The sequence below is a fragment of the Triticum dicoccoides genome, chromosome 3B (assembly GCF_002162155.2).
Source record: "Triticum dicoccoides isolate Atlit2015 ecotype Zavitan chromosome 3B, WEW_v2.0, whole genome shotgun sequence".
NCBI lineage: Eukaryota > Viridiplantae > Streptophyta > Magnoliopsida > Poales > Poaceae > Triticum > Triticum dicoccoides.
In genome coordinates, this window is record NC_041385.1 from 78830908 (window position 1) to 78843952 (window position 13045).

The following is a 13045-nucleotide window of genomic DNA, read 5'->3' on the forward strand; positions in this document are numbered from 1 at the left end:
TGAGAGTGTGACTTTGGAAGAACGATCATATTGAATTGACCCAAACTTGTTTGTTATACTTTGAGATACAATTGTCACAAGTCAATTGTTATAACACAGAGAGTTAATGTATGCCTTAGTTCCTTAGACCATGAGAGTATCGTATTCACTTCTTACCATACGATGGACTTTAGGGATGCTCAAACGTCATCTGTAACACGGTGATCATAACGACAACTACATGTTCATCGGAAAGTTTGACAAGGTGCTAGATAGCTCAAGAGTGGGATTTTCTCCTCCGACGATGAAGAGATATTCTTAGGGCCCTCTCAGTGTGGCAACATTCACCATCGTCTCACCAGGCACAGGTGACTAGGTCACAGGGATGCCGGAACATGTCAATGAGAAAGAAGAACAAAACCGGTAACGAGGAGACCGGTACAGTGAGCATGAGAATAACTCAAGAGTATAATGATATATATATATATATATATATATATATATATATATATATATATATATATATATATATATATATATATATATATATATCACCACAGGTTTTTTAAAATATTGCGAAGCAAAAGGAATAGCACATGATAACCAAAGGTTCACTCGAATGCCATTCTTGTATTCCTAGGGATCAATATTGATGTCCATGGTTCTGCTATTGGTCATTGAACGAAAGGGATTTTGTTCATGTCTATGTTCTACCGAACATACAAGGTCACAAGGATAAGGGAATCACGATCTGATGAGTGTTAGTGGAGCAAGAGTTATGTGAAAAAACTTATGTAATAGTTTCATTAATGTTAGGAATAGTTTCGAGACAAACCGGAAGCATTCCGGGGTTATTGGAAGGGTTTCCGGAGATGTTAAATTAATAATAAAAGGCTCTAATAATGATTAGGAGGCTTTTATAATTATTTAAATATTAATGGGCAAGGAAAATACTTAAAAGGCCAAATGGTGGAGAGCTATTGGAGATAAAAGTTTTGTAGATGATCTAATTAGAGCTAGGCCTAGATCTCTCTAATCCTTAAAATAGAGAAGCCCTGTGCGGTTCTCTTCTTCTTCTTCCTCTAATTCTTCGGCGACGATTAGCTCTGGACGGTGAAGCGCTGCCGAATCGTGAAGCCCGAACGCTTGCAATCTGTAGAGAGGTTGTGCTTTCGGTCTTCGGTTAGAGGGATCGTTCGTGAATGGTTGGAGGGACTTCATCGACGATCTAGACCAACTCTTCTTCCGCTACAACTCATAGTTAGCAACGATACGATATAAACCCCTTGTGCATCTTCATAGTGTTCTGGGACTGTGATCGTAGGATGATTTTTTTTCTCTAGTTCTGTGCCTCCATGAGAAGTAAGCATGTGCCTCTCGCGAAAGCAAAACAAAACACATGTTTTTTCCTCTTCTAAGAGGTACAAGTGTAACTCTCGCAAGAGCAAATATGTGCCTCCACGAGAAATAAATCCATGCCTCTCGCCAAAGAAAGAAAATAATAAAACACATTTTCACGCATTTTTTCCCAAAATTCTTTTTTTGTCCAAAAACCTATGGAAAACAGGGCAAAAGTCGAACCCCCCCCCCCAAACCCATCTAAAACCCAAAAACGCATAAAAAAGAACACACAAATCTTGAGGGAATGCCCAGCACTCTACACGTGGCGGTGGCTTACAGCGCGCCACATCAAAAGTGACTGTTGTGGGAGCCCACAATGAGTACTCCTCAGCTAGTTGATCATGTTGTTCTCCTTCACAATGCCAACACAAAGGGGAGCCCCTATAGGGCGCCTTCAGCGCTGGCTTGAGGGACTGGCGCCTAGGCGCTCGCGAACTGGGCGGCCCAGGTCGCCTTGTTTGCTCGTCCCGCACGTCACCCCGTTCGCTCGATCATGGTTGACTTTCGAAAAATAAGGAAAAAAATTGAAAAAATATAGGTAATGAAAAAATGTTCACGAATTTTGAAAGAAATTTCACAAACTTCAAAAATAGTTCACGAATTTTAAAAAAATTCATCCATTTTAAAAAAGTTCATCAAGTTTAAAAAAGTTCATCAATTTGAAAGCAGTTTGTTAATTTTGAGAAGAAAGTACATTTATTTTGAAAAAAAGTTCATCCAAATTTGAAAAAAGTCACCAATTTTGAAAAAAGTTCACACACTTAAAAAAGTTCACAGATGTGAAAAAAGTTCACCAATTTGAAAAAAAGTTCACCGATTTTTAGAAAAGTCATCGAATTTGAAAAATGTTCAGTGAATTAAAAAAAAGTTCATTGATTTTTAAACAATGTTCACCGAATTTGAAAAAACGTTCATAAAACTTAGTGAATTTTTTTCATCAAGTTATAAAAAAGGAATAATAAGAAGAAGAAGAAGAAAGGAAAGGAAAAAGAAAAATAGTGAAGAACAAAGGAATGAAAAGGATGTAAATAGTCACATCGGTTTGATTGGTCTAGTTGGCTATTCTAGGTAGCTTGCATGAGGAGGTCGTAGCTTTGAAACTTGCCGGTCTCCCTTTTTTGCACCTTTTCAAACAGAAAGAAAAGGGAACTTGGCCCAGCCCAGCGCGACGCGGCGGGCGCACCCGTTTGCGTACATTGAAGGGATAGGGGCACCGTTTAGGATTTACCAGCATAAAGTCGGAAAACCCTATGTGCCGCTCGCTGTGTCAAAATGTCGACGCAACACGCACGTGAAGCGCCGCATCACTAGCAATGGGCCGGCCCACTATAAAATCTACGCAGCTGGTTTTGACCGTTTTTATCTTTTTGACCGGTTTTTCTGTTTCTTCTTGGGTTTTATTGTTTTTCGTTTTTTTTCTATTTCTTCTTCTTCTTTCTTTATTTTGTTTTTTTCTCCGTTTTATTTTTTTTCGCTTTTACTTTTATTTTATTTTTCAAGTTTACTTTTTGAAAGATCATGTTTCGAAAATTGTTCTAAATTTTCAAAAAATGTTCCTGTTCTCAAAAAAAAATTTAAAAATGTTCGTGTCTTATTATTTTTCAAAAATTAAAAAAATGTTCCTGTTTTAAAAAGTTCAAATTTGAAAATTGTGCGTGTTTTAGAAAATTGTTCATAAATTCCAAAATGTTCCTGTTTTAAAAAGTTGTTCGCATTTTGAAAAAATTCCGAAAATTATTCGCATTTTTCAAAAGTTGTTCTGGAATTTTAAAAATGTTTTTGTTTTACAAATAATGTTTGAATGTTTTCTTTTCAAATTTTTGACAATGTTCAAAAAATGTTCCTCTTTTTAAAAATTGTTCACAAGTTTCTTCAAAATCATGTTTTCAAAAAAAATTCAGGAATTTTCAAATATGTTCACTTTTCCCAATTTTGTTTTGGAATTTGGAAAAATGTTCCCGTTTCAAAAAATTGTTCATGATTTAAATTTTGTTCCTGTTTTCCAAAATATTTTTTCACAATTTTGAAAAGTGTTTGTGTCTGATGGAACAATCCGTTTTTCTGAAAAAAAATTGCTTTCATAATTTCTAAACTAATTCGCATCTGCTCAGCGTATTTGGTTCTGCCCAGTCGAAGACATGGCCGTGCGAATCCTCAACAACTTTTTTTTGAAAGATCCAGGTTCGCTGCATTCATTGATAATAGCAAAGAGCAACCGAAAACAACAAAGGTGGTGAAGGTCCTAGGACCAAAAGACCCGAAGGTCAAAGAAAAAAAAGAAAAAATAGCAACCCTAATAGCTACAACACAACACTCCATACAATCCACACAAGACAACGCAGCTCCGACTCCGACGAGGAACTACGAAGGAACTAGGCAAGGTTGGCGTCACAGAGGATCACCGAACGAACCACCTGTCACGCGTCATCGTATACCACCTGGCCACCGCCACCGCGGCTTCGACTTCACAGCAACAAACAGTCGAAGCAACCCGACGGACACGACGGAGAAGAAGAGCCGACTACCACGACCAAAACCACGCCTCTGACATTGCTCACCGTCGTCATCATTGCCACAAAAGTCACCATGCACGTCCAGACGTAGGAGGCACCAAAGGGATCAAGGTCTTCAAGACGACGCCCTAAAGAGGGGAATGACGTTGAAGACGACGCCACCGCCCGATCCTGCAGCAGGATCTGGGCTTTCACCTGAAGAACTTGATCCGGGAGTAGAGGCTATGAAGATTCCTGACAACGCCTCCAAGGAGGATGGCGACGCCCACGGGCACCGTCGCCGCCGGCCAGCTTTCACCCGGTGTAGCCACTCCCATGCAGCAGGCCAAGGTCGGCCAGTACCTCCACTGGAACACACACACCCCACACAACGGGCACGCCACCGCCGTGCAGGGCCACCAGCTAGCCTCTCCAACGACGGGCCTGCATACACTAGACGAGTCCTGAACCCCGCATCCAACCGCGGCCAGAGCCTCCCTGCTCCAACAAGCGGCATCTGGGCCCCACCAGCAGCCGGTAGAGCCCCTCCCGGGCCGCCAGCCACGGACGACCTTCCAGATCTAGGCCCCTCCTGCCGGAAAACCACGCGTAGAAGCCCAGCGACCCTTGACGCAGAGAGCGTCACATAGGACATCTCCATAAAGTCCTAAGCCACGGGTGAAAAAGAAGCCTAAAGAGAAGGCATCCTATTTAAATGAGCAATGGGCCTAACAACACGGAAATGAAGGTTGTCCTATTTTCTTTTGTGAAGATGGGCCCAGTAGGTCAACTAAAAATTGAAGAAAACTGGTTGAGCGACCCAACGAAATTCCTACGGCGAGTTTTGAGTTCTTGCATGCGACGAATAAGCGGTAGTTAAACAAATTAATGGAGAAAGTAAAAGTATATATAGCTAAATTCTATATGAAATCAGCATCCGTCGTCAGTCAAGAGTTCAAAGAGGTCTGAATTTTTCATGAAGGCAGGAAGTCCAATTTGAAAGCTCACAATTTTGTAAAAAGCGCTTTATCGTCACTCATGATCGATATAACTGACTGTTGCAGCCGAATGACACTATAATTGTACCATATATTATCATGCAATAAAGAGACCATGATTTCTCTAAAAAAAAGAGTTCCTGCTTGTGAGTAGTTTGATAATGCTCCGAAGGAACTCAATCCTCTCCTAGTAAACGGTTAACAATTATTGCATGGTAACGATGTGTTTTTTCTTTCTTCCACGTAAAGAAAGAAAGTGACTCAAACATTTAGAGTTTCCTTGCATCTCGTCGGTGGCGCCGCCGACCTGCCTCATCTGTAGATCCCGACCCTTGTCGACGGGATGACTCATGCTTCGTTGTTAGGTGCCATTTGAGTCTGCTTAGGGTTTGTGTCCTGTTCATGAAGGTGAGGCGGCGGGGACTCCCTGAAGATGGAATAAGGTTCTTCCCGTCTAGCCCCCATCCTGGCGGTGCATTTTGCGTCGTCGGAGGCAGTTCGTCCGAGGAGCGCCTGATAACCGCTACGAAAGCGTACGATGTTGAAAATTAACTCTTCGCTTCGGAAGTTATCCGGAGTACCGAAGACCACGTCCAAGTTGATGCTGCCCGAGCATTGTGTCTCAACTCTTGGTATTATTTGGTTAAAGGTGGTAGTGTTGGGGCTTGATTCTTGCCAGATCCATATGCATTTTGTTGATGATGTCGGTGTATATCAAGTTGAGACTGCTACCCTGTCGATGAGGACTCGTCTTAGCTGAAAGCCGTCCACTATGGGGTTGAGAACCAGGATCGCAGTGCCTCCGTGACAGATGCTCGTCGGGTGATCCCTTTGGTCAAAGGTGATCGGAATTTCCGACCACGGGCTATAGGTTGGCGCTGCTAGCTCTACGGCGTAAACATCTCGAAGCGCGCGTTTTCATTCCTTCCTTGTGACGTGTGTGGGGTAGATCATATTCACGTCTTTGAAAAGCCCAAAGGATGATGTTCTCCCCGGTGAGGAAGGGGCGATGATGGCGGTGCGTCTCTGGATCACTTTAGTGATTGTAGCGTCGCTAGGTGGTGTTAGATAGGCTAGTAGTTGTGTACGTGACATAGTTGTCACGGTGTAACTTGTGTACGTGTGTGGAGTTGTATCCCGAGCAGGTTGTTGTGTAGATTGATCTCTATCTTGTGTATAGACTTGGACTAGGGGTCAAGCCACAACAACAACCTGCCGATCTTGTATCTGGTTCATTATATAAACACGTACGCGTCCCTGTCACAGATGACATATGCTTCCACCATCGTAGTTTTTACATGGTAACCAGAGCCATCCTCGAGCACATCCATGGCGTCGTCTTCAAGTTCCTTCCCATCCTCGCCATTCGCGCACGCTGCCACTGAGAAGCTCACGAAGGGCAATCAGGCCCTATGGCGGGCGACGGTGCTCTCGGCCATCCGAGGCGCACAGATGGTCAAGTACCTCGACGTCGAGCAGCCACCGCCGCCCATGCAGATTGATGTCACTTCATCTGATGGCAAGACGAAGACGAAGGCACCAAACCCTGAATTCCAAACCTGGTATGCTCAAGATCAGTAAGTTTTCTCCTATCTCCTGACGACACTGCCTCGTGAGATCGCCATCCAGGTTGCATCATGTCACACCGCGGCTGAACTCTGGAACACGGTGGAGGGGATGCTTGCATCTCACACCCGTTCTCAGACCACCAACGTCAGGATTGCCCTCGCCAACCTGCAGAAGGGCAACTCCTCCATCACCGACTATGTCGGGAAGATCAAGTCCCTCTGCGATGAGCTGATCGCTGCAGGGAAGAAGGTGGATGACGACGACATCGTCTCCCACATCCTCGCCGGGCTAGATGAAGATTTCGACCCGGTGGTGTCCGCCACGTGTTCCCGGGTGGAGCCGGTGACCGTGGCCGAGCTATTTTCACAGTTGCTTAGCTTCGAGACGAGGCTCAATCTTCGGGGTGGAGGGTCTCAATCCTCTGCCAATGCCGCTACTCGTGGCTGTAGAAACGGTGGCGGCGGTGATCGCGGTCGCCGCCAAGGAGGCAATGGTGGTGACCGCAGCGGGCGCGGCGGCGGCTACTCCAAGCAGGAGGGCGCGGCGATGGACACAACGGTGGTGGCGGGGGCAACTACAACAACCATGCCTCTGCCGCCCCTAGAGTCCAGTGCCAAATTTGCGGCAAGATGGGCCATCCAGCTTGGAAATGCTGGAAGCGCTATGATGAATCCTACCAAGGCGTGGAGGAGAAGTCGGCCAACCTAGCTGCACCGCAGTATGGGGTTGACACAAATTGGTACTTGGACAGTGGTGCCACCGATCACATCACTAGAGACTTGGAGAAGCTGACCGTGCGTGATCGCTACAATGGAAACGAGCAGATTCACACTGCCAGTGGGTCAGGTATGGTTATCAAACACATCGGTCATTCGGCAATTCACACTCCTAATCGTGATCTCCTTCTAAATAATATCCTTCATGTGCCTCAAGCAAACAAAATTCTAATTTCTGCTAGCCGGCTTGCTATTGACAACAATTCCTTTGTTGAAATTCATCTCTATTCTTTTCTTGTCAAGGAACGGGGAACGAAGAAGGTGCTCCTTTGAGGCAGGGGTAGACGAGGACTCTACCCGGTTAGGCACACGGGATCTGATGTCAAGAAGCATATGCTCAGTGCCACCAAGCTATCTCCGGATAGGAGGCACCGACGTCTAGGCCATCCATCTCCTCTTATTGTTAGCAAAATCATTAGCAAGAATAATCTCCCGTGTGCAAATTCTTTCAATAAAGATTTTGTATGTGACGCATGCCAAAAAGGCAAAAGTCACGAGTTGCCTTATCCTAAGTCAATAAGTGAATCAAAATTTCCCTTAGAACTTTCTGGTGTTTGGGGTCCTGCTATTGAAACAGTAGGAAGAAAGAAGTACTATGTGAGTTTCATCGACGATTTCAGTAAATTCACATGGATCTATTTGATCAAACACAAGTCTGAGGTCTTCCAAAAATTCCATGATTTTCAGCACCTAGTACAACGACAATTTGATCAAAAAATACTTGCCCTACAAACAGACTGGGGAGGGGAGTATAAAAAATTAAACTCCTTCAACAAGATAGGGATATCTCACCATGTTTCATGTCCTCACGCTCACCAACAAAATGGGTCGGCTGAGAGAAAACATAGACACATTGTCGAAGTAGGGCTATCTCTTCTTGCTCAAGCCTCCATGCCTTTGAAATTTTGGGATGAGGCTTTCATTGCTGCTACTTATTTGATAAACCGAATCCCTAGCAAGGTTATCAATTTTGAAACACCCTATGAAAAACTACTCCATGAAAAACCCAACTATTCTATCCTTCGAATCTTTGGGTGTGCTTGCTGGCCCAATCTTCGACCCTATAACAATCACAAACTTCAGTTTCGGTCTAAGCAATGTGCTTTTCTTGGATACAGCAATTTGCACAAAGGTTTTAAATGTCTTGATATATCTACTGGTCGTGTCTATATATCCATAGATGTCATCTTCGACGAGAATATTTTTCCTTTTGCTAGCCTCCATCCAAACGCCGGTGCACGGCTACGTGATGAAATTTTGCTACTTTCTCCGGAGTTATTAAATCCTTCTGATCATGGGGGTGAATGTTTTGCTGATGATCATGTGTTTAATAATCCTAATCCTGCCACTAACGGAGGCTGTGCTGAGAAAAACAGTGAAAAAAACAGCACTTCCGATCGTCATTTTATGTAGCACATGAGGCCAAATTGGACCAGCGCTGGACACGAGGCGGAGGCGGATCCTCTGGAGTTGCCAATCGCGAGAGATTCGGCGGCGGCGCAGAGGAGCCTGACACGGGCACGCCCCCGACACCGCCAGGCGCGCCAGCCGACAACCCGTCCGCACGTGACACACGGCGTGAGTCACCCGTGCGGGGCGGCGGCACTGATACAGGTGGGTCCCCCACCGACAGCAGGCGGCGTCTGAGTGGGCCTGGGTCGCCATCCGCCACAGGCAATGATGGCGTGCGCCGGTCCCCTGGTGCTGATTTGCCCTCGCCAGATCTGGTGGGCCTGGAGCGGTCGCGGGATCCAACGTCCGACCGCGCGACAGACGAAGCCGATTCTCTGGTGGTACGAGGTAGCGGATCTTCTGCGTCGACCACCGGATCCTCTGTGGCTACAAATCCTGAATGTCCTAATACACGTTCTAAACGAGGTATTTTCAAACCCATGGTTCCCAAGGATGGAACAGTCAGGTATGATAAAAACTTTAAAGTGGTAAACTTTGCTGCCACTCAAGAACCTCGTGATCCAATTGAAGCCTTGCAAGATAAAAACTGGAAAAATGCTATGGAAATAGAATATGATGCACTCATGAAGAATAAGACCTGGCATCTAGTTCCACCTAGGCTAGGTAGAAACATTATAGATTGTAAGTGGGTGTATAAAATAAAGAGAAAATCTGATGGGACAATAGATAGGTACAAAGCTAGGTTAGTGGCTAAAGGCTTTAAGCAACGCTATGGCATTGATTATGAGGACACGTTTAGTCTAGTTGTTAAAGCTGCTACTATCAGATTGGTTTTGTCTATTGCTGTATCCAGGGGGTGGAGTCTTCGTCAATTGGATGTACAGAATGCGTTTCTACATGGCGTTCTCGAGGAAGAGGTCTATATGCGACAACCACCTGGTTTTGTGGATAATACTAAACCACAACATGTGTGTAGGTTGGACAAGGCTCTGTATGGGTTAAAACAAGCACCTAGAGCCTGGTATTCAAGACTAAATTCAAAGCTACAACAACTTGTTTTTCGGCCATCCAAGGGAGATACCTCCCTGTTTTATTTCAAGAGAGGAAAGGTGATCATTTTCATGCTCATTTATGTAGATGACATAATTGTTGCTAGCTCCTCTCAAGAGGCCACCGTAGCTTTGCTTAAAAATTTGAAGAGTGAGTTTGCTTTGAAAGATCTGGGAGAGTTGCACTATTTCCTAGGCATTGAAGTAAAGAAAGTGAATGATGGTATTCTGCTAACCCAAGAGAAGTGTGCAACAGAAATACGTAAACGTGTAGGCATGAAGGATTGTAAACCCTCTAGTACACCTCTGTCTACTACTGAACATCTGTCATTGCATGAAGGAGAATTGCTTAGTCCAGAAGAAGGAACAAAATACAGAAGTTTAGTTGGGGCACTACAATACTTGACTTTGACAAGACCTGATATAGCTTTCTCTGTTAATAAGGTTTGTCAATTTTTGCATTCTCCTACATCTTTGCATTGGACAGCTGTTAAAAGGATATTAAGGTATATTCAAGGAAGTGCTGGAATTGGTCTAAGGATCTGTAAATCACCCTCAACAACAGTAAGTGCCTTCTCTGATGCAGATTGGGCAGGGTGCCCTGATGACAGAAGGTCTATTGGTGGGTTTGCTGTTTTCTTTGGTTCTAACCTTATATCTTGGAATGCAAAGAAACAAGCTATTGTCTCACGTTCTAGCACTGAAGCAGAATACAAGTCTTTGGCAAATGCAACAGCTAAAGTAATGTGGGTAGAAACTCTGTTGGATGAATTGGGAATTGCAAGACCACGAGTTTCTTGTTTATGGTGTGATAATTTGGGGGCAACTTATCTCTCTGCAAATCCTGTATTTCATGCAAGAACAAAGCATATAGAAATTGATTTCCACTTTGTTCGTGAAAGAGTTGCAAAGAAGCTCTTGGACATCAGGTTTATTCCAACAGGAGATCAAGTTGCTGATGGTTTCACAAAGCCTCTACAAGCTCGACAACTTCAAGCCTTCAGAAACAATCTCAACCTTGACGTGTTTAGATTGAGGGAGGATGTTAGATAGGCTAGTAGTTGTGTACGTGACATAGTTGTCACGGTGTAACTTGTGTACGTGTGTGGAGTTGTATCCCGAGCAGGTTGTTGTGTAGATTGATCTCTATCTTGTGTATAGACTTGGACTAGGGGTCAAGCCACAACAACAACCTGCCGATCTTGTATCTGGTTCATTATATAAACACGTACGCGTCCCTATCACAGATGACATACGCTTCCACCATCGTAGTTTTTACAGGTGGCCTACAAACATGGATGTGATTGTTACTTCTCATGCTCTTTATGCTGCCATGATATTTGATGAATAGCTCAGAAGTTTTTCTAAAAATAAAATAAAATAATAGAGCGGTATTATGTCAAATGAAAAATTGGAGCTCCAAGTGTCCAAGCATAAAAATCCATAGTAGTACACATCGCGCGGTGGCTATTGGACGACAAATTATCTGACCCAGTGACCAACTGACCATGATCGATCCATCTACATAGATATACCAATCTCATGCATGCATGCCGTTTGATCTTGAAATGCATCTCACAGTCGGCGCGTTACATGGCTTAATTATGTAGCAACGTCGTCGACGGATGATCTTATGTCCGGCGCGTACCAGCCGAGCTCCTGCGCGACAGCGCCGACCCTCTGCTCCTGGCCCCGCGAGTCGCCGAGGGCGGTGGTGAAGGGGTAGACGAAGGTGACCTTAGTGGCCACGCAGCGGTAGGCCACCACGCCGGCGTTCTTCTTCACGAGGAACTCCATCACGTCCCGGCCGAAACCGCCGTCCACCTCCGCCTGGATGTACTGGCCTGCATACACGCATATGTACATTACATTTTCGGAGATGCATTCAGATTTCAGAATCACATATACATTCTTGAGCTAAGCCGTCTGTAACGGAATTCAGTATGTAGTTTGGTTCCAGCTAGGCTAGTTGAGGTTGCAACTAATTTAAATGCAGTGCGTAGCGTACCGTGGGGAGTTTGCTGGTCAACGTTGAAGCTGACATTCTTCTGCGTCTTGAGGATGGCTTGCCGCAACAACTGAATGAATGAATGGAATTAGCTAGCGATGCAGTCTGTAACAGACCGATGATGCTGCATTTACAGTCCCTGCATGAGATTGATCGAATAGGTAGCTAGGTGGATTAGAATGGGTACCTGAGCGGCAGCGTCGGCGGAGGTGGAGTCCGGGATGATGAGCGGGGAGGCGACGGAGGAGGAGGCGCCGACGGTGGGGTTGGTGCACACGCACCCGGGATTGGTGGAGGGGCATGTCCGAATCTTCCTGCATCCATCGATCCATCGATCATACGCATGTGGTGTGGTGACTGGAATGAACAGCAAGAAGAGTGGACGATCATTCAAAATCCATGGAAGGTACCCAACCCGTTGGTGTCGAGGCCGAGCTGCAGCGTCCGGGACTGGGAGTAGGGCGTGGAGAAGGGGTTGGCGGCGGCCTGGGCCACTGCAGGAACGACGGCGGCGAGCGTGAGGGGCGAGGTGGACAAGAGCAGTGCTCTCCTGGTTGTGGCCGGGGGAGCAGAGGAGGAGGGAGCCGTTGCAGCGGCGGCAGCAATGGTAGAAGAAGAAGACGACGCCAGCGGCGGCCTCATGTCAGTCCAGCTAGCTTAGCTCGCCTCTTGTTTTGTTCCCAAGAAAATAATAATTCATCTGCACATTTATCTTGGATCGTGGACACGGATCTTATCTCTCCAGGGTGAAGCTGGTCCACAAGCCACATGTGTATATACTCCAGCGATCTGGTGTAAGTGGATCTCTTCTTCTCAGCTCAGCTGTCGGATTAGATCATTCCGGACACGGCAGATCGAGCTCGTCACGTGGAATTGGATCGCCGTCGACGACATGCCGGCGGCCGGCCACACTAAGGGATCCACCACTAGCTAATTTAATTCATATATGCAGTGCTTAGTAATTGTGTGATCGCAGTTAGGCCAGCACATGCAGGTATTGTACGCTACCGGACGACCTCCCGTGAGCGATCGAGCTGCCGGCTGGGACATTTGGTTCGTGACTGGTCTCCGTCGTCTTCCTGCGCACCAAACTGTGGGCTCATACGGCGGTCCGAAGTCGAGCTTTCTAGCTAGGCGGCAATGTGGTTGAATTGAGAGCATGTACAGCCCGATCCTTCAAACTGCCCTTACTCGTCGGTCACGAAAACGCAACTCAATTATACCCCTCAGAAAATCATTATACATGTCCGGACTCTCGTGCATCCTTCAAACTCAGCCCATATCTGAGGCAGATATAGGCAGGCCCGATCACATTGGATCCGGACCAAACTGGCCCACTTCGACCCCACAAATATCCCCC

The 13045-nt window shown here is 45.6% G+C and overlaps 1 protein-coding gene and 1 pseudogene across 1 annotated transcript; one reads left to right on the forward strand and one right to left on the reverse strand.

Moving 5' to 3' along the window:
- The first annotated feature begins 6685 nt into the window (after positions 1-6685).
- Positions 6686-6824, forward strand: LOC119282963 (annotated as a pseudogene).
- Positions 6825-11061: 4237 nt separating this feature from the next.
- Positions 11062-12375, reverse strand: LOC119274841 (thylakoid lumenal 17.9 kDa protein, chloroplastic-like). Its single transcript, XM_037555574.1, has 4 exons — positions 12101-12375; positions 11873-11999; positions 11686-11755; positions 11062-11521 (listed from the first exon to the last, which is right to left on the reverse strand). Exons 1-4 carry the CDS (start codon positions 12325-12327, stop codon positions 11280-11282), a joined length of 666 nt encoding a protein of 221 aa, XP_037411471.1. The 5' UTR covers positions 12328-12375; the 3' UTR covers positions 11062-11279.
- Positions 12376-13045: the final 670 nt, after the last annotated feature.

Bases quoted from the DNA above. Each gene is read 5' to 3' on its own strand.
- LOC119274841 (XM_037555574.1), bottom strand. From the start codon at position 12,327: ATGAGGCCGCCGCTGGCGTCGTCTTCTTCTTCTACCATTGCTGCCGCC. The intron at 12,000-12,100 runs GTTGGGTACCTT...CGATGGATGCAG, and splicing joins CTCGGCCTCGACACCAACGG to GAAGATTCGGACATGCCCCT. The intron at 11,522-11,685 runs GTACGCTACGCA...GCGTGTATGCAG, and splicing joins TGACCAGCAAACTCCCCACG to GCCAGTACATCCAGGCGGAG.